The 26,166-nt window shown below is 43.7% G+C and overlaps 1 protein-coding gene across 1 annotated transcript in view; it reads right to left on the bottom strand.

Moving 5' to 3' along the window:
* Positions 1–432: 432 nt before the first annotated feature.
* Positions 433–26,166, bottom strand: part of LOC119407146 (focal adhesion kinase 1-like) — an 89,569-nt gene continuing 63,835 nt past the window's right edge. The window contains 16 exon segments of the mRNA XM_037674009.2: positions 433–4,109; positions 5,627–5,707; positions 7,644–7,706; positions 7,708–7,845; positions 10,393–10,472; positions 11,769–11,859; positions 14,025–14,141; positions 15,218–15,256; positions 16,458–16,832; positions 17,077–17,108; positions 19,630–19,709; positions 20,556–20,760; positions 22,399–22,589; positions 23,246–23,361; positions 24,513–24,613; positions 25,574–25,661. Coding sequence (XP_037529937.2) covers positions 3,792–4,109; positions 5,627–5,707; positions 7,644–7,706; positions 7,708–7,845; positions 10,393–10,472; positions 11,769–11,859; positions 14,025–14,141; positions 15,218–15,256; positions 16,458–16,832; positions 17,077–17,108; positions 19,630–19,709; positions 20,556–20,760; positions 22,399–22,589; positions 23,246–23,361; positions 24,513–24,613; positions 25,574–25,661 — 2,115 coding nt within the window. The 3' untranslated portion in view covers positions 433–3,791.

The raw sequence follows: 26,166 nt of genomic DNA on the forward strand, positions 1-26,166 counted from the left end.
CAACCCTTTTTCTATCTCGGACTGGATTCAACTAACTAGATCTAGGGGTCGATGTGTCACTACACGGCAGGAGGTGTGTGTGGCCTCTACGACTGTCTATGGCAGGAGGCCCTCCACGGAAAAGACAGCGCCATTCCAGGCATGTAGTTAGAGGAGGCATCGCACACACACCCACACGTACCATATGTGGTTGTTTTTTTTGTTAGGAACTGAGAGCATCATAAACCAAGAGCACGAGTTCTGTCCTCGAGCAAGGTTGCAAAGATGATCATGCAGCCGCCAAAAGGTGCACCAGCCTTCTTTCTTGCTATATATTGATTACGAGCCTGAGCACCCATTTTTCTTTTGATGAAAGTTGCATTTCACTGCACAGCCACAACAGTGCAGCTGTCCATGCGCAACAGTTTCCCGAGCACTCGTTCCGTGCTCGGCACACGAAATCAGACCACACCGTCACTTCGAATTGAATTTAATAAGTTCTATTAACATGTGAACATGACATACACACACATGCATGCCGATATATCGAAGACAAAAAAAAGTGTTGTGAGAAAGGCCATGTAGCATGTCCATTACTGTTTATCGTGTATACAGCACAGGTTATAAGAGAAACGCAATATTTCGCTGTTAAAAAAACAAAGATGTCGGGGCTTTTCAATTTACAATGTGGTAAGTTCGCACAGTGACTAGTTTGCTGCCATTTTTTTTTGCAAGCCAGAGTTAGAAGTGTACGCTGTACTCGTTAAAACGTTTTCCCGCGTCGACACGCTTTATCACCAGTGGGTGCTCTCTTCCCGATACAATGCGGGACAGCACGTCTCTCAGGAGATAAATAGGTACCAGAGATACAACATCTGTATATAGCGTCACAGTCTTGCGACAATGTGAATAAAAGCGCCAGAACATTGCTTACGAAAAGGTTTCTGAAAAAACTTGCATATAGCTATGTTAAATAAGTCCCTCGTGCGCATCTGCCATCATTATGTCACTTGCGGTCGTTCTCAAGCGACTTCTCTCCCACACAAAGGCTCGCAGCATTGTAAATTATGCACCGCCTCAAGAGAAGTATGAACAGAAAGGTGCAACCCGTTTTGTTAATGTGGGAAGGCTGGTGAATATGGTGACAAGTTCGAAATGCGGTACAAGTGCTGCCATTGCTGCTGCCGAAAAATGAAAGGGCTCGAAATGCTAAAAAACATTCCGCACGTTTCGAGTAAGTAGCTGCAGTTGAAAAAGTGTACGACCACTGCCGCACGTAGCCACTCACGATCACAATGTGTCCATCTCACAAGCATTCTCGCTTTTACACCTAAGCCACACCTTAGATTGAAGTGCTAAGTATACTTATAAAAGTGACGCGCCTCGCGAATGGAAAGATAGCTAGATGATGCGCAGGCTGTAGTTAGCATTGCCAAATACATGGATTCGTTTAAATGCATTTGCATTTACAGGGCAAGAATTGGTTCCTTTGTGTCTGCCTAGAAGTGAAGCACTGTCAGAGTGTGTCACCTTTGAAGCCATATTTGTTACCTTAGGAGCCATCTTTGAAGCCACAAGTTAACCCTTTGATTCCCTAGTTCTTCGCCGAGAATATTAGTTAGATTTTATAAAATTCATTGCTTTGCCAATAATCTGAATGCAGGCCTATTCTTCTCGCTTAGCAAAAAGCTAACTGTTTGGTTACACTTCCCTAAAAAAAGAAACACGTTGAGGAAGACAGTAGCGAGTGGTTTTTCTCAATTTACGTAGACGTACGCAATGAATCCTTCGACACTCACAATCGTGAAAGAAATGTAAGCTATGTGGTAATATGAATGGCAGCTTAAAACGGCAGTCATTGGTGGAATGAATTGACGTGCAAGACTGGTTGTTGTGGTGGAAGGCGAAGTGCAACTGCAATTAAAATAATAAGTTTGCTCACGTGCGTCAGGATAAAGGGGTTACAATTGTTCCTAGGCAAGCTAAATAAATAATTATTATTCTACCTTTCTGCTTTTGTTACATAGTTTGTTACATTGTTCAAATTCAATCTGAGTGTTTCCGGCCAACCAAAGTGTGCATTTCTCGCCAGAAACATGAAGTGAATTAAATTTGTCCTTGACATCACTGTGAACTGATAGGAAGAAGTATACATACAATTCAGGACTCTTTATACACTGAAAGCACAGTGAGAACATTTGGTATGCCATTATGGAAAGGCAACTACAAAGATTTCTTTGTAGCGTCCACCATCCAGTATGCAGCCTACAAGTAACAAAAAGGTCAAAGAGGCCCTGTAAACACAAAGCATTTAGGACACCTATGGGAGATTGCAGAAATAAACAGTTTTCTCTCTCTCTTTTTTTTTAGCGGTAGCTGCTCTGCATGAAAAATGGGTGATGACCGAAGCAAACAAGAGATGATTGTGTAAAAAAACATCAGACAGCAAGAACGCGCACTAAGCTGCGTAGTTTTAAAAAAAGCTGGCGAACAAGCACGTAGCTGCCGTCGTACACACACTATACCCGGCCCAGGGTAATCGGAGCGATTTAATGCAGTTCGCAAGAAGATGGGTCCTTTAATATTGATGCGACAGTTTCCGTCCCTTAGCTGCTCGACATTGACACCGGTTCACCGTCTCTTTAACATCTGCTTGCATTACTCTCGCGGCTACCGCCTCCTGCGAGATAGAACCTGTTTTCTTACTGATCCTCGACACTTTCTAATCAGGCACTGAACGTTCGAGGTAATACGTGCACTTTCAAGAGGCAACAGCTCAGCAGAAAGCTCTTGCTGCTTCCTACACACGTGGTTGGCATCTAAATAAAACAGTTATTCTTTCAAAACAGTCAGCGGATAACTCTCACAATAAATATTCATAAGAGGGGCAGGTCCTTTCGCTGACAATCTAATTAGACGCCAACTGGGCAAGTTAATCAGGGGTGCTAAATACCAAGCCAAAGTCTGCTTTTGTCTTAAGGCAGACTAACAATACGTTTCGAAGAGCCTGACAGCTAAGCAATTGGCCAAGTGATAGTCACTCAACGATGGAATATAATCTCCAATAAGAACAACATCTGGTTCTTCTTATGGTTAAATACTTGTTTCCAGTATCATTTGTAAAAGCTATGTAACCTAGTTCGTTGGTTTATCCTTACAGGTTAAAGAGGACTTCAGCTGATCATGAGTAAAAGTAATGCTGCTGGTACTCAGATGCTAAAAGTTATATTTCCGTCACTACCTTCCTGTCAACCGACAGACATGGTCCCCGCAAACAACAGCACGACTCGAGACAGTCTGCCTGAACGTTACGTACGCCGGATGTGTCGTGCGAGCTTTACACCGAGAGTACCACACACGACAGGGAAACAGCAACTTGAGAAAATGCAGTTCCCATTCCTTGGAGCAACGAGCCTGTGCCCCTACCAAACAAACGTGCAGTTTGTATTTTATGCTAGAACAAACTTCTCGGCAGCACCGTTCTCTCTGGTTGCACGAAAACGTCTCGCCAATCCCGGCTGCTACATAAATGCACGATACGTAGCAGTTGCAGGCGCTTTCGACAGTATTTCGCAAGCAGCAACGAGTACAGCTGCACGCCTATTCGCTGCGAGAGAGTCGAAGAGAACCTCAAACTCGAGAGAAATACGCTACAAAACCTGACGAGAGTGCCCTTTAAAATTTGTACGCCTCTCGCGAGTGGTTCGTACCCGAGTTTCTTTTTCCTTTCATTCAAACATGCAATAGCTGCACACGCGATATAAGATACAATTCGTTAAGCGACATCGTAGTTTGCTTCACAGTCCTGCTCATCAACTTCTCGTTGTACACAGCTCGCAGGACGCCGCCTCCTCGTCCTCGGCCGCTGCCTGGCCGTTCGAAACCGCGACGGGCGAAGACAACGTAGGGGGTGCCGTGGGTGTCGCCGGCGGCGACATCTGGATGCGAACTCTGACCGAGTCGACGACGTCCAGCAGGTTCTTGGCGTCGATGGCGAGGGCGTGCGCGGAGCTGAGCATGCCGCGGCGGTACTCGGCGTCGAGCGTCGTCTTTGAGTATTTGATGGCCAGCTTCATAGCTTGAACCAGGTTGGCCATGTCCTTGCTGAGGACGCGGTGAGCCATCTCCACCTGGCGAAGAAAGCGTGAGTGTATTCCTTTATGCTTAAGCACTGAAGCTTCATTACGAGAAGGAAGTTCACAAGTACTAAAATGGCACAAATGTTACAAGACACAAAGAAGACACAGGACACAGTGCTGACACAGCACTCTGTCTCCTGTGTCTTCCTTGTGTCTTGTTACGTTTGTGTTATTTTACTTATGAACTATTCACTACCAACTAACCTACCAGCAAATGTTATGAGAAGGAAGCACAGGAAAAGCATGCATGCACTGTCTGACAGCAATATTGGGGCCCCTAACATAAAATGCGATATAAGATACATAATAATATAAACGAAACTAATGAAATAATTATAAATGCAAAAAATAACAAATTCAGACAGTTCCATGCACTGATTACCGTCAGACGGCAAAGCTGTAAGGACACGTTACAAGACACAAAGAAGACACAGGACAGAGTGCTGACACAGCACTCTGTCTCCTGTGTCTTCTTTGTGTCTTGTTACGTTTGTGTTATTTTACTTATGAACTATGCATCACCAACTAACCTGCCAGCAAATGTTATGAGAAGGAACCACAGGAAAAGCATGCACGCACTGTCTGTCAGCAGTATATTAGATACATAATAATGTGAACGAAACTAATGAAATAATTATAAATGCAAGAAATTAAAAAAATTCAGACAGTTCCACGCCCTGATTACCGTCAGACGGCGAAGCTGTAAGGACAGCTCCGGCTCATTTCGAGCATCATCATCATCTTGTTTTATTCATTTTTTATTCACTCCACCCTCTGGTCACGTGACCTGCGTGACTACTACTACTACTACTACTACTACTACTACTACGATGACGACGGCGCAAGGTAGACGAAGACAGCTTCGCAATAAAACAAGGAGAGAAGTTTCTGCAGGTTTCGAACCCAGGACCTCAGGCATACAAGCCCAATAAACTCAAACCATTACACATTGGACACATGCATCGACATGGTGAATAGACGTTAAAATGTCATGCAAGCTAGCGTGTTGAGGCAAGTAAGTTTTCATTTTGCCACAAAGACACACACCCAACCAGCTGAACCCCATCTGCATCTCGTGTTGATTTGACTTATTGACTTCCATTTACACATGTGCGCACATACAAATACATGCACTCAAACATTAGTAAACGGAGAAGGTAGAGGAGAAAAGCCATCCTAGTGCAGCTCGATGTGTTAGACGAGTCTATTATGTGTTACAATAATTGGCATAACGCTTCACCAGTTGATCGCACTGTGGGCACATGGCACGCTGCCAAAACTCAGCATTACACTTATTGACATTCAAGGATACTTCATGAATGAGGGACACCTGATGTATTGCTGCAAGTTTTCAGCTTTCTCGGCCCTAAAGCATTTCTCAGCCCTAAAGCAAACGGATGAGACGGTGGGTTTTCATCTGTGTTTCGGCATTTTGCAACTCGATCAAAAATACCCCTGCATAGCCACAACATAGCAGTCATGCAATGAGAGACTGAAGATGAGCTCACCTCCTTCTTGGACCACAGGGGAAAGAAAGTCATGAGATCATCGACGCTGGCCAAGAGGCTCCGCAACTCCAAACCTACATTCTGCAAGAAAGAGCCACCACTGCCATCAATACCAAATACCATGACACTGTGCAGGCCACTAGACCAAGACATCAACTTCAGTATCATCGACGTCAGACATCGACGTCAGCACTTCCTTAAAGCAGGAAGTTCACTTCCCGCTTTGAAGGAGTACTGACACAAATATGTTTCGTCTTGTTTTTTCGGTTGTGCACGATGATCAATTATTTGAAGACATTTTTATAGCACCCAGTCGCAGTTTCAATTTCAGAAAACACCAAGAACAACGAGACTTTTTTTGTTCTAGACACAGCCAACCATGTGACCACACAAAGAGCACATGCAAGAAGCATGGCTGCCAACACAAACTCGTGACGTAGGTGGTTCTTGGATGTTTACACTTAAACCAAGTTGATGTCGCGAGGGGGCTCTGCTTCACTCTCAGTTACACAGCATATGCTTTAAACTTGATTTTAAGTATGTCCTAGGCTATGTTTACCATCAATATTTTGTAGGTGACGTGTGTATGTGTACGCACAAATCTATCTCAAAAGTTACCTCACCTTCAAAATTTCGTGTCGGTACTCCTTAAGACAAACATGACTCAAGGTCGTTACAGTAATGCAAACTTATTAAGGTAGACAAGAAAAAAAAATCACTAGTGTGAACATCTGGCTCGCAGTGGCACGTCATGGCGTGGCAAAGTGATGGCATGTTTTTTTTTATGCAATAGATAAAAAACAGAAAAATTCTTTGTGGTCTGGTTTAAAGGGACACTAAAGGCAAATGACAATTTATGTCAGAGTAAAAGGTCAATGCTTGAGAACGTCTAAAACTGTCAGCAGAGGCACTTTATTAATCGAGAAATTAAAGTAAATGTAGGGCACGGTTCGCGCCACAAGTGGGACATTCTGGAACACAAGCCTGATGACGTACATAGTAGGGCCTCGGTACAATCCACCTCTTTCACGATGCTGCGGGGCATGCATCCTTCCGCTAAGAAAAGTCACGCAACGCCCCCTTCATCTCAAAAGCTTTTGTTCTGACAGTATCAGTTGTACCGGCTCCTACCAAAACACCCGAGGGCAGCACAGGAAAATGGAAAAGGCTGACTAATCAGAACTGCTCAAACTACCCATGACCAAAAAAAGGAACATTACAGTGCATTACAAAACAAATTAAAATGCCACTTTTGAATTTCAGTCCGATTCACGCAAAAAAAAAGAACTTCTCGACTGAAACCCTTGAGAATGACACAAGTTCCATTTTGGCTGGGCTGTGCTGCGTTGCGACTGCTGTTGAATGCCACGCGAGAAGGCCATTATAGGAGGCGGGTGGTTTGAATTGCGCTAACAATATGCGGACAACTAAAACGTTATTTTCTTTCAAAGTAAGAATTGCCTTAGCTTGAAACAAGCCCTACGAGGTTTCTGGAACACTATTTCAACAATCTACGTCAACTTACTATTTGCCTTTTGTGTCCTTTTAAACAGCTGAAATCTTGCAGCTGCACTTTCTTTTTTCATCAAGTTTTTTGCTGAGGTGTGGCTTTTACCCAAACCAGGCTTATAGCTACATATTAACACACTGTATCTCCACTGCAACTACTGTGTCGGATAATTCAAAAACAGGTGACAGATGTGAACATTTCATTTCACTATTCATGGTCGCTTTCATGCTAATCACTGTTGGATGAGCTGACCTCATCGGCGCGTTCCGAAATCTGATTGTTCCCTGTGCCGTCCTCCATGGCATTTGAGAGTCCTGTGACTCAAGAGCTTTTTGCGATAGTGTCCGCTGACAACGAATGTGACATGTCTAAGATCGAAACGCACACTTCAGTAGGTTTCTTTTTTTTTTTTTCAAATTTTTGCGTTCGAAAGTGCGTGGTGCGGGCTATGCACGGGGGTGGCTTATAACGAGCACATATGGTAATCTCTGCAGCTGTTCAGCTCACCTTGACCAGTTCTAGGTACTCTTCCGCTCTGGCCTCGGTGACTCCCTGGGAGAGTTGCATGACCTGAACGGACTACGCGGGTCGTGCACTCGTACACGTGGTCGTTCGTCCGGTCGGTCTCCAGTGTCGGAGGCTGAGTGGCCGGCATCACCTCCGGCTGGGGAGGCGGATATGGCTGTGACTGCTGGACAATCGGGCTCTTCTGCATTTGACCCCAAGCGAAATCAAGTGACGTATGTTAGCTATCTCGTTTCCAATATGTCATTCAACAGGCTGTCGATTCATCAAAAGTTACAATATGTTTTTCCTTGAACCTGACTTAGTGGGAAATAACGAGCGTCGACCGATCACTAAAAAAAAGACGAAAAAAAAGACGTTATGGACCCCACTACGGGGGTATTTTTATTTTTTTATTTTAATGATTGCTCGGCGCTTGTTATTTCTCACCATAAATTTTCCAGATCAGACTGGTTTCCATGGAAACCTGGATCTCACTGAACCTGACTTAAACAACATTCGGCAGGACTTCGTGGCATAAACTGCTCACAATCTAAATGTCGACAGTTCCAGAAAAAAAAAAAGAAAAATGCGTAGGGTGGATTTCTTGACTATGCAACTAGATTCTTTTCAATTTTTTTTATCACTCCTTTCTATAGTACACGTTACTCTTAGGCACAGCCTAGGAAGGTGTTCTAAAATTATGCATGTACGTGCACCTGGGGTCTGACAACACCCCAGCAGCATACGCCAATACTCTGCCAATACGATACGTGCTACGTATCTTAACACAAGATGCATTTCTATGACTTGTATTTATGATGTGCTCCAATTTCAGTTAAAAGGGCCCTGGGACGCTTTTGTCACTGCCTTATTTAGCGCTGGAATGTGTGTATAGTAATGAATGCCGAGACGAACGAAAAAAGAATTACGAAAATTGGTGCACGAAAACTGATGTTATTAGTCTTCAAAGTTCAAAGCTCGAGCAGACTACAAAAGAGAACGTTTCCTTTCGCATTTCACTCTCCCGCTGACTGTCAAAGGCTGTTTCCAATCACAGCGCGCCTCTTACAGAGACGTACCGGAAGTGTCACCTCATGGCGGCCTTCACACAGTGCCTTGCCACCGCTCTTTTTGACGGGGTCGCAACCATGGCTACGAAGAACCACGTGCGTCGCCTAGCAGATGGTCCCATGATTTGTCGTGCAGTGCACAAAATGAGTCTGGATGATCTAACAAACTTTGAGCGCGAGCTCTTGCGACCTAGCAGTGTCCTGCATGTAGTGCCGTATTCGTACACACCATTGTAAATTGAAAGTGCATCGCTGAGCCCCGCGCAACGTGTGGATGGATCCGAGGGCCCGGACGAAACGCTAATGCCCGATGACGCGGAAGGTGTCGGTTGGTAAGCGTTTAGAATTTTTCTTTTTTAGTTGACAGCATTGTGCCAAACAGAGCGTTGCCTTTTTTGCAGGTGCCGGTGTGAGCAACATCGCCCGATGCCGCCAAAGGCAAAACATGAAAGAGTATCTTTTTATTACCATTCCCACCAGTTCCACGGCGCACCTAACGTCATGTCTGCTGTTTTGAAAATACATCAGTTAGAAACAGAAATTATTTGTTTTTGAGAACGCATAAAAAGAGATTTTATTCGCTTTAGGGCTCAGTAATATGGCTTAGCTACCGCCATATGAATATTACATGGTACTTGTCGCGTTGAAACCAATCAAAACGCACGGCCATTGTCATCACTGCCACATGACAAAACGTCACTTCCCATAAAAAAAGTAGCAGATGTGTGTTGCTGTAGTCCGAAATAAAGCTAGCTTATACGGTGAAATAAAATTATAACGGCTTCGTTTTCAGCGATGCCACTTGCGCAATGATGTCAGCGCATTCCACAGTACCAGAACCAGCGTTGAAAACGACATGCTTAATTTGTGTCGCAGGGCCCCTTTAAGTAGTGTGTCAACTCCAGGAAGTTAAAAGCCTCATCTTGGTGGACTGATAATCAGCAAGTACTACTGTATTTATTACAGTATCATTGTAAGGCTCACACTCGTGTTTTGAGCATAGGAATCCACTAATCACTGAGGGCAGCTAAAATATTGAGTACTATTGAATAAGTGTACGTCCATTATCAGTGGAAGTATTATTCTGTACAGTGCTATCAACACAATTCAAGTGTGGGGATTCCACAAATAAACACTGTATAACTGCAACGGGTATAATGAAATAGGAGTGCTGGTAAGTATTTCTGCTATGTGTCACCTTTGCTGTATCTCATGGACAGAAGAACTACTCGGAGCAAACATGAAAACGGAAAATAAAAACATGTCAGTAGCATTTGCTATTGTCTTCTGACACAACTTGCCATGAAGTGCACTTTGCATACTCTGGTTGTTATGAGAATACAAATAGAACCATTTTCGTTAAATTGGCAGATTTGCAGCGTTTTGACACCGAAGACTGTGGGCTTATCAAGACACCGATGCAAATGCTTTTCACGACAAAACATTCTTCAACAATACGCATAGTCAATGAAATGCCGGTGTCACGTGGTCATTTCTGATCGTGATTGGGCCAGATTGTGATTATATTCCTCGATCGTGATTGTATCCTTTGCGCAAGCTGCAGAGGGGAGCCAATCACAGTTGAGAGATTTGGTCCCGACCGGGCTTAATCGCAATCAGCAGTGCACCGTGTGACACCAGTACAAACCAAAAGCAAAAAAAAAAAAAAAGGCACCTACATGTTTTTTGTCTACCATGGAGTATTCTAGTGATCCCATAGAAACTTCATCTTGGTTGAATGGTCCTGGGCTCGTTACAACTGTGAGAAAGAGAATTAATTACAAGTAAGAAAATTCACAGCATATCCACGGGTGAATGATGAAGAGCTTGGGCGAAGCTCCTGAAGCAATCATGGTTACACCGTGAAATCTTCAGTGGTTTCGCCCAGCAGTAATCAAAGCGATAGCCCAGTACATCATCAAAGACGTGACAAACACTGTATATATTTATACAGGAAATTTTATTAATCGTAAGTGGTAGCTAGACGTGGCTTCCGTTTTCCCTTCATTGTAACGGCTTTATGGTCGGTGAAGTGATGGATCGGTGATGGGTCGTAGTGGGATGTTTGCAAAGACGAAATAGTGGGCAGTTTGCAAAGGATCGGTGATGGGAGACACTGTTCGGGAGATACTGCCGGTTACGCCTTACGCCGGACGCGTGACAAGGTTAGACTAAGAGGAGCTTCGCCCCTAAAATGCTGTTTTGCAAAGAGCACTGTTGTACTACAGGCATGATCTATTTATAAAGTCAGAGGCTAACCACAATGAAACTTTGGCTAAATTAGTCGTAACTTATTAATGAATAGTATGTACTATCGGTGTCAAATGAAACCCGAACAGTAGCAAGCATTAGCAATGGTATAGTGGGCGCCGTCCAGTCGTCACCTTTGAAAGGTGTGCAGCACTCCGGTTTCACAGCACTGCGCATGTCCACAGTGATGACTGGACGGTGCGCACCATACCATTGCTATTGCTTGCCGCTGTTCGGGTTTCATTCGACGCCGATAGTACACCACTGAAGCAAACTTGAAAAAGCTACAGAACTGGTAATAGTGTATTTTCTGACAGCTTTTATAAACAGTACTGAACTATCTATGTACACGGTGGTTGCTGAACTTGATGCCATTCCAGCATGTAGCCTCAGAGATTTCAGTGCACTGAGGGCACCAACTGATCTCAGAGTTAATGCCCAGGTGCTGTCCTGGTTCTCAAGGCTCTGGGTACTGCACTGTTATCGGTGAGCAATAAGGATGGCCTTTTTTTTTTGCCTTGGTATAAGAAAATCACTACTTTTGAAAGTTTCTTGTGATATATCTTTACTTGCATTTCAAACCCAAAACTTTGCAAGGAGGCTGTTCTGCATGTACTGTATTTGTAACTAGGCTTTTTTTTTCCTACATGGTCCAACATTTCGTTGAAGTTGACCCTTGAGGTTTACTTCACTTAGATGCCTACTCAACAGCTAGCACTTCTATACAATGCACAACAACAAACTTGCACAAACTAGTGTTGACTCATATGCTGTCACATAGAGAAAACGTCCAAGTAGTAGTCACCTGGGGAAGACGGGCTGGTGCCATTTGCAACACCTATGCTCCCTGCGTCCGAAGCGTCGCTGCACGATGCTCGAGGGCGATTGGGTGTCGTCTGAAATGAAACGACACTGTCATCATAAACTTCCTCCAGGCACGGCGAAAATGTGCTTGCCTTAAGCGTCACATGCAGAAAAAGAAGTTGACCTGTTTTCTCGGCATCACAGAGAGAATACCGTAAGTGACTCTCTGCGCAAGCTGTAAGGCAGAGGTTTTCAAATTTTCTGCATAATCGACCTTCAAAAGTACGGCGTATCTGCCGCGTCCTGATCCACAAAATATGCATGCAGCAATGAGAAACGTGAGCTGCACTGTTGTAAATGTCAAAGTCACATCCATAATGTAGTGCTCTACCAGTTTTGACTGCTTGACCTCTGATGAAGGAGCTGTGCGTTGGTATGTCAGACTGTTGTAGACCTTATTGAAATCATAGACATAAGCTAAATTCATATATTTATTAGTTTATGGCACTGGGCAAACATTCGAGAAAGAAAAGAAAGAAAAAAACAATGATGCGACGCTCAGGCCAACATCAAGTGTCCCAGCATAGTAAGAAGATAGGCATTTCCAGCATTAGGCTTTTCTAAGTTGGGCCACTTCAGCTACCAAATAAAGACTTTTTACTAGGGGTGTGCCAATATTCAAAAATAAAATATTTTATTTGAATAGTTTGATGTTCTATTTGATTCGCAAGGCACTTTTACTGTTCGAAATATTCGAACAACGCACCACTTCATAACTATTCAAATCAATACGAAGGATTACATACCTGCACTAAATTTGACAACATTTGGTGCACAAATAGACAACTTAGTTTCAGTTGCTGGCCCCCCCCCCCCCCCCCCCCCTCCACCCAGTTGGTTTTGCAAATGTTGTGCTAGTATTCGAGTGTAGTGACCAGACCAAGACAGTGAGCACGAGGCCAAGCATGCTATTGCAATAGAGTGCCAAAATTATACTGAACAAAACCACCGAAACATATGGTGATCTATTGCAAACTTAAAAAGCAACGTCTAAAATAAGGAAAATCAGCATTATTATGGGTTATCCTAAGATGAAGAGCTCGCAGCGAACATCGTGCCGATCGCTGTCTTGGCTCTTCACACCTGAGAAGGCATGCTTAGAGGTTTAAACTATGACAAGACTAGTGCGCCTGGTCAAAGGTGACATGCACAACGGCGTCATTGCTTCCCGACCACACCAAGCAGCTAACAATCCTTCATGACAAACATTAAACAACCGCATATGTTGTACTGTCAAACTGTAGTATTGCACAATGCATCAATTTCCCGCATATTATTTCCTGTACAATAAGATTACTTTTTCACGTCTGGTTAGTTACTAATTTTTTTTTTTTTTTTTTTGCGAGAGTCAGTAGTACTATTCTTATTAGAAAAATATTTTAACAATATTCCATTCAATTTGCATTTGGTTTTCATTATTCGATTTTGCTTCGAAGTTGAAAATTTCATATTTGCACACCCTTACTTATTGCATGACCTCACTCATTAGACAGTTATAGTTTAGCGCTAGCGTGATAGCGGGGGTTATTAAGGGAATAGCGTTACCGTGCTGCAAACGTTCGTTGACGGCAGCGTGTTTTAGTTTAGCGGGATAACGTTTATGTGCCCAAGCTGGACGGTGGCGCCACCTAGGTGAGGGTGAATCCGTTAAAAAAAGTGAAAAGAAAAAAAGCTGAGAATACTCGCCTGTATCCCCGCAAGAAGCAATATTACTACGTTTTTTAGTAACAATAAAAGTGAATAAATATGAACCACGCACCAAAAGTGAAAATTTTTACGTTGCAGATTTGTTTACACCGATCTCCTAGTTAGGCCTAGGGACGTTCGAAATGGGAGGCGATCTCAAAAACTACGCTAAGTTATCCGTAATACTCGGGCGTCGAAGCTACCAGAAGGCAAGCGAAGCCATTCTATACAGTCGCTTGCTGTGAAAGAAGTGAATCCGTCTACATCAACGCTGAATTCAGTTCGAAGCAAGTGTCCAAAACCACCGCCATGTTTTACGTACACTACGTTAACCTCGCAAACATGGTAACGCTAAATCTGAAAAATAGCGTGCGTATGGTAAACGCTATGGGTCGTTTAGCGTACTGCGCATGCGCATTTCGATCCCGCTATTCCGCTAAGCCCGCTAAACTATCACTGTCTTTTATTAAGCGTTCTAAGAAGCAATGCACCGGTTGCAGCCCATCCTCACCGGGAGCGGGTCGAAGTGGGTTGCCTCCTGACTCAACCACCTTGAGTCTTCCTCAGTCTCGCGCTGCTGCATCTGCAGCTTCATCTCCAGCAGCCTCTGTTCCAGGGAGTCGTTGTCCTGCGCGGATCACCGGTGACACACACTCGCACCATCATGCCATGCGCCGGCTGTGTTTTCGTGCGAGGATCGAGTGTTCAAGACAGACGAGAACAACATTTACGGACCAGCTTATGTTTGCATTCAGAATTACAGACAAGACTCAATTACAGACAACAGAATTACGGAGTTGGTCCGTAAGTTTATCACCTTTTACAGAGTATCGGGTTAACATAAACGGCAGCAGCAAGACTTTGGTAATGTCACCTTTTGGTACGGAGTTTAATCAGAACGTGCACCAAGCGAATATTGAGGAAAACAAAGTAGTTATACTCTAATTTGCTGGAGGTGTAAAACACCTGCAGCCATAGGCGTTCTATGTTACACAGGGTTCTCTGTTAGGGGTGAGGGGGGGGGGTGGTGAGGATGTTAGAAAAAAAGTTAAGCAGGTGAGTTACATTGAAACAGATGAAAAAATTCAATGTTTCTGAACAAGCGCTACAACTTTTCTATTGAAGATTTTCTCCTAGAGTTGCTATTTAAAAAGCTTATTAAGCAATCTTTGGTAATTACCGAGCTTGGCAGACTGGAAAAAGAATATCCAGACGTGTTCTATATGGCTCAGAACAATACTGTGCCAACTCGAAACTCATAGCCCCAACATTTGTTTTTTTTAATACTTGGTGCTAGTCAGCCGGGACACCCTGTATATAGGGGTCATCTTCTAGGCAGGAGCTCCTCATAGGCCAGGCCACATAACAAAACGAAAGAAACACAGAAAACACAACACACGCAACAATACTTGGCACAACCCAAGGGAACACAAGATCGACAATGTGCAAAAAAGCAAACTATAACAGCTACACAGCGGGCAATGCAAACACTCGCCTCACAAGCTGGCTTATTCTCATGCAGCCACAAACGAAAACAAGAAAAAGAGATTGCCAAATCAACGTTGAGGGGTTCAACAGGTTGCAAACGCTACGAGAGCATGCAGAGGTCAGCGGGGGTCTACTACGGCACACACGGCAAACGCAAGCACTAACTATTGGTAGAGCATGGCCGAGCAAGCTGGCGAAAACCAATTTGTGACATACCACGAGGTTGTCGTAACTCTCCTGCTCTAGGACGAGGTCCTGAAATGGGCAGTGAATGGCGTCAGCGGAGGACACGGAAAAAAAGAGTTTGGGTGGTGGATGCAAACACAGCACTACACCACTCTACAAACCACAGACATTTTTCAAGAACTAAAGGACAGGCACAGTTAGGGGAGCAGCTATGGACCAATTCTGAACTCCATTAACATAGTCTACAGTTGCCACCTGCTTGTTACAAATCTAACGATTCTGATTATAACATATTCTGCTACTATTTAAGAACTCTCCATGTTTTTTGTTTTTTTTTTTTGAGCATTTTTATGATAACTGCATTTTGATACAGTTTATATCTATGAAATTATAGAATTTTTACATTTTCTGTTAGATTTTCATCACCCTCTGTACGTTATATATGCAATGTCTAGACACACGTTAGATAGTGTTAGGTATGTCATGTAGAGAAACACATTAGATACTACTTTCATTGAATTCTCGTTCATACAGTTACTGATATTACTTGATTCTAACAACTTCAAAATGAAATTTAGCGCTCATGACTGCTGTGTTTCCACCGAAAACCAAGCACAATATTATACTTCATGGCTCCTACAGTTTAACAAAACACATTACATGGTTGTTTGCCTGGCTCTTCTAAGCTTATATCTCGAACAGGTGACGCGGTCTGGCCATGTGTACACAGCAGCCTCATTTGACGGAGAGCTGCACATAATGGCAGAATTTTTTTTTTTTGACCAACCTGGCAAAGCTACAAACTGACGAAATTACGTGGTTGTACTGTTTCAAAGCTACAAACCACGACAAGCTTCAAGAGATGCAACATTCTTGAACAATGAGTACCACTGGAGCCAACGTTTTTACAAGCAATCTTGTCTTCTTCAAGGCTTGCAACCTTGAAGGCCTTGAAGAAGACAGTTGCAGCCTCGAAATTGAAGAAGGCGAGACCTTCAACGTCTTCATGAGCCTTGAAGAAGACAGTTGCAGCTTTGAAGAAGACAAGACTGCTTGTCGAAATGTTGGCTCCATTTCGACAAGCAGTTTCATCTCATGAAGCGTCCATGTTCCCCTGAACTTATGACAAGCTTCAGACACACAAGGAAGCAAAAAGTTAACGACACCCGAATTCCAACAGGGAGAATTTGGTTGAGGGGAGGTTAGAAAAACGTCACAACACGAAGAGAGACGAGAGCTCTCCCTCGACTGCAGAGATGAGGCCATTGACCTGTGAGGCGAGGCTTGACCTTTGACCTGCTGCTCCTGCCGCCGCCGCAGCAGCGCCCCCCCGAGGGGACGCCGACGACGACGTCGTGCTTCCCGCCATGCTACCCCCCGTCGTGCTGCTGCCGTCGGCATTGCTGCCGCCGCTCCCCAGTGCGCTGCCCGGGGCGCTCGGAGCACCACCGCCAGCTAGGTCCTGTACCGTGAATGTGTTGGTCGGCGAGGCCGGCGCCACGTAGGCCCACGCCGGGGGCAGGCTGCCATCGTTCTCCTGCAGCAGCTGGGCCAGCACCTCGGGCGTCTGGGCCACGATGTAGGTGCCCACAGTCGGGGTCGGCGTCTGCGCGCGGCTCCCTCGATCGACAGGGTGGCGGGAAGGCTGCAACGCGATTCAGAGAGTCAGGAAAGGGATAAGTGACAACCACCTGACAACCACCTGAACAGTTAAACTGTGCCTCCAAGGAGAAAGAGCAAGAGACAGTAACTAGCCCAATGGGTAGATGTGAAGTTGTATACCGCAGCTTAGACCCAGCCCTTCTATGTGTATTCCATGTGATCAATTTTAATTGGTTGCTCGTGCATGTACAGATTGCTTCATCAGCATCAGCAATACTGCGGCTCACCTTGGGTGGTGGTTCATCAGATCCAGAAGAACCTAGAAAAATGAGCAAAACAATATTTTGTTTTAATAATAGTAATGCAAAGAATGAGAATACTAACCTACGTGCGAAACTATTCTTTGTGATTTCCTTGCGGTGTAAATGAAAGAAGGGAATTTTGAGGGCTTGTTTCTCTGGTTTACGCAACATTAATGAAAACCAGCAGATCATGAGGCCAAGGAATGTATAGGGGACGTTAATTATACTGTTTACTGTTTTAAGTGTATCGTAGTCATTGTGATATAGATGTGGAGAGAGTAAAGTGGACGAAAAGACAACTTGTCGCCGGCAGGGACCGAACCTGCAACCTTCGGATAATGCACCCAATGCTCTACCAATTGAGCTATGACGGCGGTCGTCCTCTGGTGCAGTTTATCGGGTATTTATGTGAGTGCGAACCCTGGGAGTGCTAGACAGCGCCATCGAGGACGACCGCCGCCGTGGCTCAAACAGTAGAGCATCAGGCGCATTACCCGAAGGTTACAGGTTTGGTCCCTGTCGGCAGCAAGTTGTCTCTTCGTCCACTTTACTTTCTTCACATGTATATCACAATTACTACAATACACTTAAAACAGTACAATTAACGTCCCCTATACATTCCTTGGCCTCATGATCTGCTGGTTTTCATTAACTTTACGGTGTGAAACAGAAAACAATGTAATGAGAAATGACTGGACAGGAAAGGATACCTGGACACACTCTGCTGCATGAACCGAGCTAGCTAAGCAACAAGTACTACTTGTCATTTACATTTCAAGCAAAAGTCAGCAAGAAGTAACTTCTCATCTCAAATCCAAAGTAAAGATGGGAGCTGACAGTTGGAAACACGATGTGCCGATGCCAGAACAAAAAAAGACTGAGAATTTCCTGTTTACAGCAGAATCTCGGTGATATGAATCTCAAGGGGGAACGAAAATATTCGTAGCACCTGAAATTTCGTTATCACCAAAAAACTAGCGAAATCCGTTTTCAAACCACAATATACGCACAAAACATTTATTGCCGTCAAAAGAATTTGCATATGTCTTTCTGGGACACATGCGAATGGACCAATAAGAGACAGTGCAGCTGGCTGCCGTGAATGTGTGCATCAAAGCTTCGCTGGAGGCCTACTGAAAACTAAGTGCCAAAGTTCGCTCCACCATAGTCATAATTGAATGATAGGAACACCGAAACGCTTCATGCCTTTTTACGACTTCATCGCCTTTACTCTACTGCTGCGTTAGCCACGTACCTTCGGAGCTGTGTAGTTGCTATCGATGATTGCATTGACAGTGACCATGGTTTCGTGCGCAGCGGCTGTGGTAAACGATAGTTCCGCTTTCAATGCATGTGCGTGGGCTGAGCACATGCCTTCAGAACTACGTCGTTGCTATCTATGATCGCCTCTTCCGCAGTTTCCGAAAGTTCACCGAGTCAAAGCAGCTTCGCTTTGACTCGGTGAAAGTCGGATGCGTATGTATTTTTGGAGTTTCGTCGTTGCCATACATGATCGCGCCGATAGTGGCTGCGGTTTCTTCCACAGTGGTTGTGGCAAATGATAACCACAGCTCTGTGTGTGCGCTGGCAGCGCATGTACTTCCAATGCATCTGGAGCACGCTGCTCTCAGCCGTTGCTCGATGGTTTCGGTACCCAAGTTCATATCACCCGTCGCGTTGCAGAAAAGTCTTCGGATCATATGAATTTTGGTACATTGGACACAATGGAATTCAGCTGGGAATTTTACAAATTCGTATTAGCCCGAATTTCGTATCAGCCGTGTTCGTATCAACAAGATTCTACTGTTTTTAGTGAATACTGTCAGGCATCTGTTGGCAGTCTGTGACAGGGTGGTATACTTCAATGTTTCGTTATTTTTCTTGACAGAAAACGAAAAAGAAGAAAGAAAGAACAAGGGCATTTAGTCAAGAATGAACACAACAGAGAAGCTGCTTGTACAAAGGAAAACATGGCACGTACATATGTGTCACCAAGTGTTAGGGATTCAGTTATCACATAATGGGGATTGAAAAAAAAAAAGAAGTCAGGGAAATAGAACATCAATAGCAGGTAGAACATCACTGAAGATGATGTTTTGGTTATTGGCCAAATCAGAAGTTTATTTTTGCAACACTAATACACAAAAAACTTGTACATCAGTAGCAAAAATACTGTTGTTGAAGGTGAAAACAAAAGTTGAGATGTTTTAGAGCCCGTGCATGTTCACAAAAGTTGAGATGTTTTAGAGCCCGTGCATGTTCACTCCTTGGTCACACTCCCCGAGATTCTTTTCCTCGGTCACAGACCATGCTAGTCGCTTCGGTGTGATCAAAGAACTCATCATGACTTCCAAGACATCCCCGCCTTTTCTACTTTGTCTCGGTCAGTAATTCCAATTTCACCTTCACTGACTGGACAAACTTTCGCTAGACCTTTCAACTACATTTGCTACTGAACTAGCAACAACAAGTGCAAAGAAAATAAAATCCGAAATGAAAGATTCCGTCGTATTCTGAAGCAAGAGGGGTGCAACTTACCCCAGGACATGGCCTGAACACGGCGGTTCTCCCTCCGCATGGTGTCCTCCAGCTGATGCCGTTCCTCGGCCAGAATTTCGCTGCAAGCGCACCAGAATTCACATGCATCTTTATTTCGCAATTCTTTGCAGTTTTCCGAGCTACAGAAATGCAGACGCCTTGCGAAAAACAATGCCTTTTGGTCGTGCCTTTTCCAGAAGGCACGACCAAAAGTGTTGAAAGACAATAACAGAGAATGTCTTGTGGAATGCTGTGGAGCCTTCACCTCTGGCTTCACAAAGTGATCTCTTATCTTGCACATAAGAATCTATTATCTTGACATACCACCGTGTCATTGTTCATGTTTTTACAGCGGAGCTGTTAAGCTTTTCATTATGTCGTGCGGCGACACCAGAAAACTATCATCATCGTGAACCGGCACACACACTCTCTTCGTCCTCTTCTTCGTCTTCTGCTTTGCTCCCAGAACACCACACCAATTTGCCCAGCGTGGGATGCAATAAATCTGATGGGCTTGAGAACGAGTACAGAGTGACAGAAAGAGAGAAATAAAGAGAAAGGGAACAGAGAGAAAGAGATAGAAAGAAACAGACACAAAAAAGAGATAGAAAAAAGAGAGAGCAAGCATAGCATGGGTGGGAAAGGGAAGTGAGGGTGAGGAGGAAGGAAAGGAGGAGGACAAAACCACAGCTCCGCTGCTTGCACAGTCTTCGCAAAACTAATGCGTAGCTAGCCCAATCTTTTTTTTCACCATCCTCATCTTTCATAACAGTAAATGCATCACGCATTCTATCTTGTTTCCTCTGTCTATGTTGGGAAGCTATCTGCATGTTTGCCTAAATACATATGGCCACACAATGAACTCTACACTCCCAGTCATGGACTGCAAAGGATCCGAGATTCGAGGTGGCGCTGCCTTTTCTTACCTGAGCACCTGCTTGACATCTCGGAAGCAGGGCCGCTTGGACGGCTCGTAGGACCAGCATTGGGACATGAGGCTGTACAGGCGTGGAGGGCAGTCGGGAGGGAGCGGCAGCCGCTCGCCGTCCTCGATGCGGCCGATCACGTCATTGTTCTTGACTCCCTGGAAGGGCTTGACTCCCAGCATGAGGATCTCCCACATGCACACACCTGTAAAGAAAAGGCCGAGTTCGTTTTCAGGGGTGGCTCCAAAAGACTCTAAGCAGTCACCCTTTGAATGATAGTCAATGTGAAACCAAATATACTGATGTGTAGGGACGGGCGAATATTCGTACTCTTCAAGTATTCAAACGAATATTACAGCATTCGGAATCGCTTCAACATGAATTTAAATTATTAGAAATTTCTGAGTATTCGAAATGAACGAATAGACGTATATTTGACTGCACGTAACCCCCTGACAAGGTGGTTTCGCTGTGGCGTGGGGCTGCTATGCTGTGAAGCCACCTACCCAGGGGATATTTGCACTGCCATGAAGCCACAAGTCAAGGTTAAAATTTCCATATTACCTGCACCTCGATTAACTTTTTTTTTTAAGTTTAAAAGTGTGTTAAGAGGGCTTATATGCACCTAGTATAGTAAATTTCAAAACATATTTTACTGCTTATAACTTGTGCCCTATTACTATTCAAATACTGTAACTGTTCGAATTTGCTTTGAAAAAGTGACACTTGCACACGCCTAGTTCCAATTCTTAAAAATATTGTGCACATTAGTTGGGTGCTCATTTTTCTTCATAATATGTGCTATATACTATTCGAACAATTTGATTCGAAATTATTCGACAAAATCACTTCGATTTTCAAATTTACTATTCGCCCATCCCTACTGATGTGTAATAATAACAATAAAATGATAGTAACATTCCCATCAATTTGGGAAGGCACTCTGAGAACTAAGGGCACGTGATTTCTCAAAGTGGCTTTGTTTTGCCAAGAAATGCTTTGCATTTACTACAGTCAGCCATATTTTTATGTCCACACAGATGACGGCCTCAGATCCTCAACTGTACTTCTCTTCCTTTGGCACCTATTCTGTATGTCTAATAGATGACCTATTACTTGCCCTACAGAAATATTGCAACATGGCAGATAGGTCAATCTTTCTATAGTCGGATACAACTTAAAAAGGTAGGAAGCGCCCTAGATGACCAAAGCATGGCAGCTGATTGCCTCCACGACTAAAAAAATAGTACCAATCATTTACTTTGCCATGTTGATGGCGGAGTCACCGACCTTCCAGCTTATGAACTCTGTCTAGAGCGTGCACATATTGATGCGGGCCTGTGTGCCTTTAAGGTGCAAGTGTGGCTGCCTTCTAAAGTTATAGTGGCCAACTGTAGCCTGTGTCCTTGAGCCAAGTCATACAAAAAAAACTGGGGCAGCTATGCACTAGTGGTGCAAAGACCGAGGAAACAGCAGAACTGGTGGCATTCCCCTCATCCTCCTCCTCACTTCCCTTTCCCACCCCTTGCTATACTGTACTATACAAGGCTGTGCTATGCTAGGAGCTGCTTGGCACATATCCGCTTTAAGTGGCGCATACCCGTCGAGTTTTTGCGAACGCCTCGTGGCAGAGCCTCCAGTTTAAACAGTTCCACTCTTAAAAGACATATCCGCTGATCTACCGCACTGGGTAAAAGCTCTAGAGTCTTCTCAAAGAACCAGCTGCAGCCACCAGCTTAGGAGCAACAACATCATCAGATTCTGAGGACAATTCCTACTAAAACATGCATAAGAATGACATACTGAAACAACAAATCGGGTCACAAGGGGGTGTGGTTCTCACCAAACATCCAGACGTCGCTGGCAGCCGTGAAGCGCCTGAAGTTGATGGACTCCGGTGCCATCCACTTGATCGGCAGCTTCCCGCGAGAAGCCTTGTAGTAGGAATGATCCTCCACCCAGCGGGACAGGCCAAAGTCACCCAGCTTGACACAGTCGTGCGACGACACCAGCACGTTGCGCGCTGCTATGTCCCTGCACCATGGTGTCAGACATGCACACACTGAACATGCAGGTTCCACAATTTATGGAAGTTTAACCAACCTTAATCAAATTCTGAATGGTCGAATGAACAATTGATTGATTGATTGATTGAACAGCTGATTAAGTTGAAGAAGATGTCGCACTGCAAATACTGACAAGCAATGCTGTTTTCATATCGCAGTAACTTTCTCAGTTATATGTTAGTGTTGCCAATTTTGCCTTTTTCTGAAACTCATCTGTGTAAACTCGCTCAAAACAGGTACCATTATTTTGCTATCACTTGCTATCACAAGACATCGCAAGAAAAGCTCCAGAGACTGACTAGTATAAACCTTTTTCGCAGCAAAACTTTTTCCTTGCACCCCAAGTTTACAAACATCACAGAAGAATTTGACAGAACTGGCAGACACTGCAATGTGTTGAGTAAAAGTTGTGATCCCGGCTCCTACTGTCAGCACATGCGCTCAAATTTCGAAATACCCAAGATTTTTCTGTAACGTACATATAAACTAACCCTTAAAAACACTGCTGCCTCGGACAGCCAACTCCACTGACATGCAGCTTTCATATAATGTCATTACTTTCTAGATTGCTAAACAATTACGATTAAGTTTGCTCATAAGAGGATCAAGAAGTCAGCCGCTCACCTGTGGACATATTTCTTGCTTTCCAGATAAGACAGCGCTGTGCTCAGCTGGTAGGCATACTGAATTAGAGTGGCCAAGTCTAAACGATGTTTGTTGTTCTGCAGATAGGCCCGCATCTGGAATTCCCACAAACCATCCCCAGCTGAAGTTTCGAAGTTTTATTTAGGTTTGATTATTCTCACACCTGGTTCTCCATATAACTTGCCAACTCTATAAAGTATTTTCTAAGCATGCCTTCCTCCTCTTATATAACAACCCAGGCAGAGACCTTTAAATATTAAATGATAATGACGATATTCAAAATACCAGCAGCATTTTGTCAATGTCACTCACACAATTGATTGTCAAGTAACACAGAGAAATGATATGAGAAAATTATGCAACAAGCAAACATGCATATGTACCTATGTAACAACTATTTACCATCGATGCTTGTGTCAACGAACAATGGAGTGGATACGATAAAACACATCATACAAATGCTAACAAAGCTTTGATTTAAAATTTTCCTGAAAAGATTGGTCCATGCACAGTACTCTTACCATGAAATGTTGCATGCACACGAAGAAAATAGTGTTTTACTGAAGAGAATTAAAGGACACAATATTCACGACTACCCCACTGCCCAAGTTTTACACCAGCCGTTAAATACTAGATGTTTTATAATTGCAATAATGTTTGTCTGGTTGAGTTATGTGCCACCAAATGACACCACCATCCCAGCCACACAAGCTTGAACACTACATCAGTTCACATTCATCAATTATTCATTGTATTCTTTGAGAACACTATTGTTATTAATTTTGCAGTCATAGTTTCATTACTGCAAGATAAAACGAAAGTCAAAGTTTCATGTTGAAGTTTACCCCGGAACCTCAGCACCTGAATGTCATTACGATGTCCCGGATTTCGAAGTCACTTATTTACATTTTGGCCACATTCATTTTTACTGATAAGCAATAGTGTATCGCAATGCAGATGCCATCAACATCTATGACATCAAGGTGTACTGGTGCAGGAACTTCAATGACGACATAGCCACCTGCATTTTCGGTGTTGGTGTTGGTGTCGGTGATATCCGTGGCAATGTCACTACCTGCACTGCAGGTGATGACATCGCCACGGATGTCAGTCTTTTTGTGGCAAAATATTCGCACCTTCGGTATCACGGAAGGGTGGTTAACTCATACAAGTTAAATTATTTTTCTATTTAGCATTCCGTTCAGAGGTTGGTGGACAAAATAAAAATTTACTGCCCGCACCCTACCTCTCCGTGTTTTGCCAGCTCCATGACGATCCAGATGGGTGAGCCCGAGCATATGCCGATGAGCCTGATGATGTGGGGGTGATCAAACTGCTGCATGATATCTGCAAGACAATCACACATCATGTTTTTTCAGCACATGCTGTTCATGAAAAACAACGCTCCATGCTTTAAAAAGCATGACTGATGGCACCAGTTATGATTAAAAGGGGACAAGAAAAAAAAAAACTAATGCAAGTTTTGGGCTTGTCTCTTCCTTGCACATAGTTTCATCACAACAGTAACAGCTGCAGTCTCCGTATTGTACTATGGCAATGACACAAGGCAAGCAAATTGCGCTGTCATGCGCTGACAGCAAAAATCAACATAGCAGTACTGCCATTAGCTTGAAAAACTGCCTCGCAGAAAAGCTAGCTTTACAATTAAGAAAAGGCTCCATTGTGGGCTCCCGTCTGCTCGTGTACATATTTAGATGGCATGTTTACGACGGTGTTTTTCAGTTGCTAAGCTAGCCGCAGGTCTTTTTTATTATGCTTGCAAAGTGTCACAGCACCTCTCCAAGCATGGAAAAGAAAATTTTCGGTAATGATTTTTGGATATTACTTTAGCCATGCGCGACTATTGTTGGACACATCGACCTCTAGATGACAGATCCTGGCAACATGCTACAACAGCACATTTGGAAGTATAAAACAAATGTTTCTGCCCTAAGTACCAACACTTCTTGTGCTAGTCATGGGAAGCCTAGTGAAACTGAAGCAATTACTGAAAGTAATCGCACAATAACACTGCCCCTTCAATCATGCAAAAGATGAGGATTGATTGATCGATTGATTGATTGATTGATTGATTGATTGATTGATTGATTGATTGATTGATTGATTGATTGATTGATTGATCGATCGATCGATCAAAGGTCCCAGAGCTAACTGCAAGGGTTCATTAGCAATAACCAATTATTCCCAACCAAAGCTTCATTCTACAGTGAACTAACTTCTTCAACATGTGCACCCACTCATGTTACTACATGGACGGAAATGCAGGGCAGCAGAGCCAAAACTCACAGGCTTCTTCGAGAAACTTTTCGCCCATGGAATCCTCCGTCTCCACCTTGCAGGTCTTGATGGCCACCGGTATCACCTGGTTGTCAGCCTGCGCATCAAGCCACGGAGGTTTACAACATGGCAGCCACCATGCGTCAACTTTCAAGTAATGCAATTGTGCAATTACCAAAATCCCGCAGTCATAACAGAAACCCCTCTGATTACACACAAGCTTGCAAGACTGTTCTAAACACGGGCTAGAAAAAACTGAGTAAGCCTTCTCCATAATAACATTTAACATTTAATAACATAATGACATTTTTGGCATGGCTCAACTTATTTTCAATTTTCACTTTGTTTATAACATACTGCAGATCCTTGTATCCAAGAAAGTGGGGCGTTTTAATAGTCGAACCCACATATACTGAGCCCACATGTAATGAATTATTGTGTATATCAAACAGTTGTAAAATCTGTTTGAATATACTTTTGATAAATAAAATATTTTACATATCGAATTACCTATATACAGAAGTTTTTTGTGATCCGATATATTCGGGTTCTACTGTACTACAGCAATGATACAAAAAGCAGCAATGGAACCTGATTCAAAT

The sequence above is a fragment of the Rhipicephalus sanguineus genome, chromosome 10, assembly GCF_013339695.2.
Source record: "Rhipicephalus sanguineus isolate Rsan-2018 chromosome 10, BIME_Rsan_1.4, whole genome shotgun sequence".
NCBI classification, from domain to species: Eukaryota; Metazoa; Arthropoda; class Arachnida; order Ixodida; family Ixodidae; genus Rhipicephalus; species Rhipicephalus sanguineus.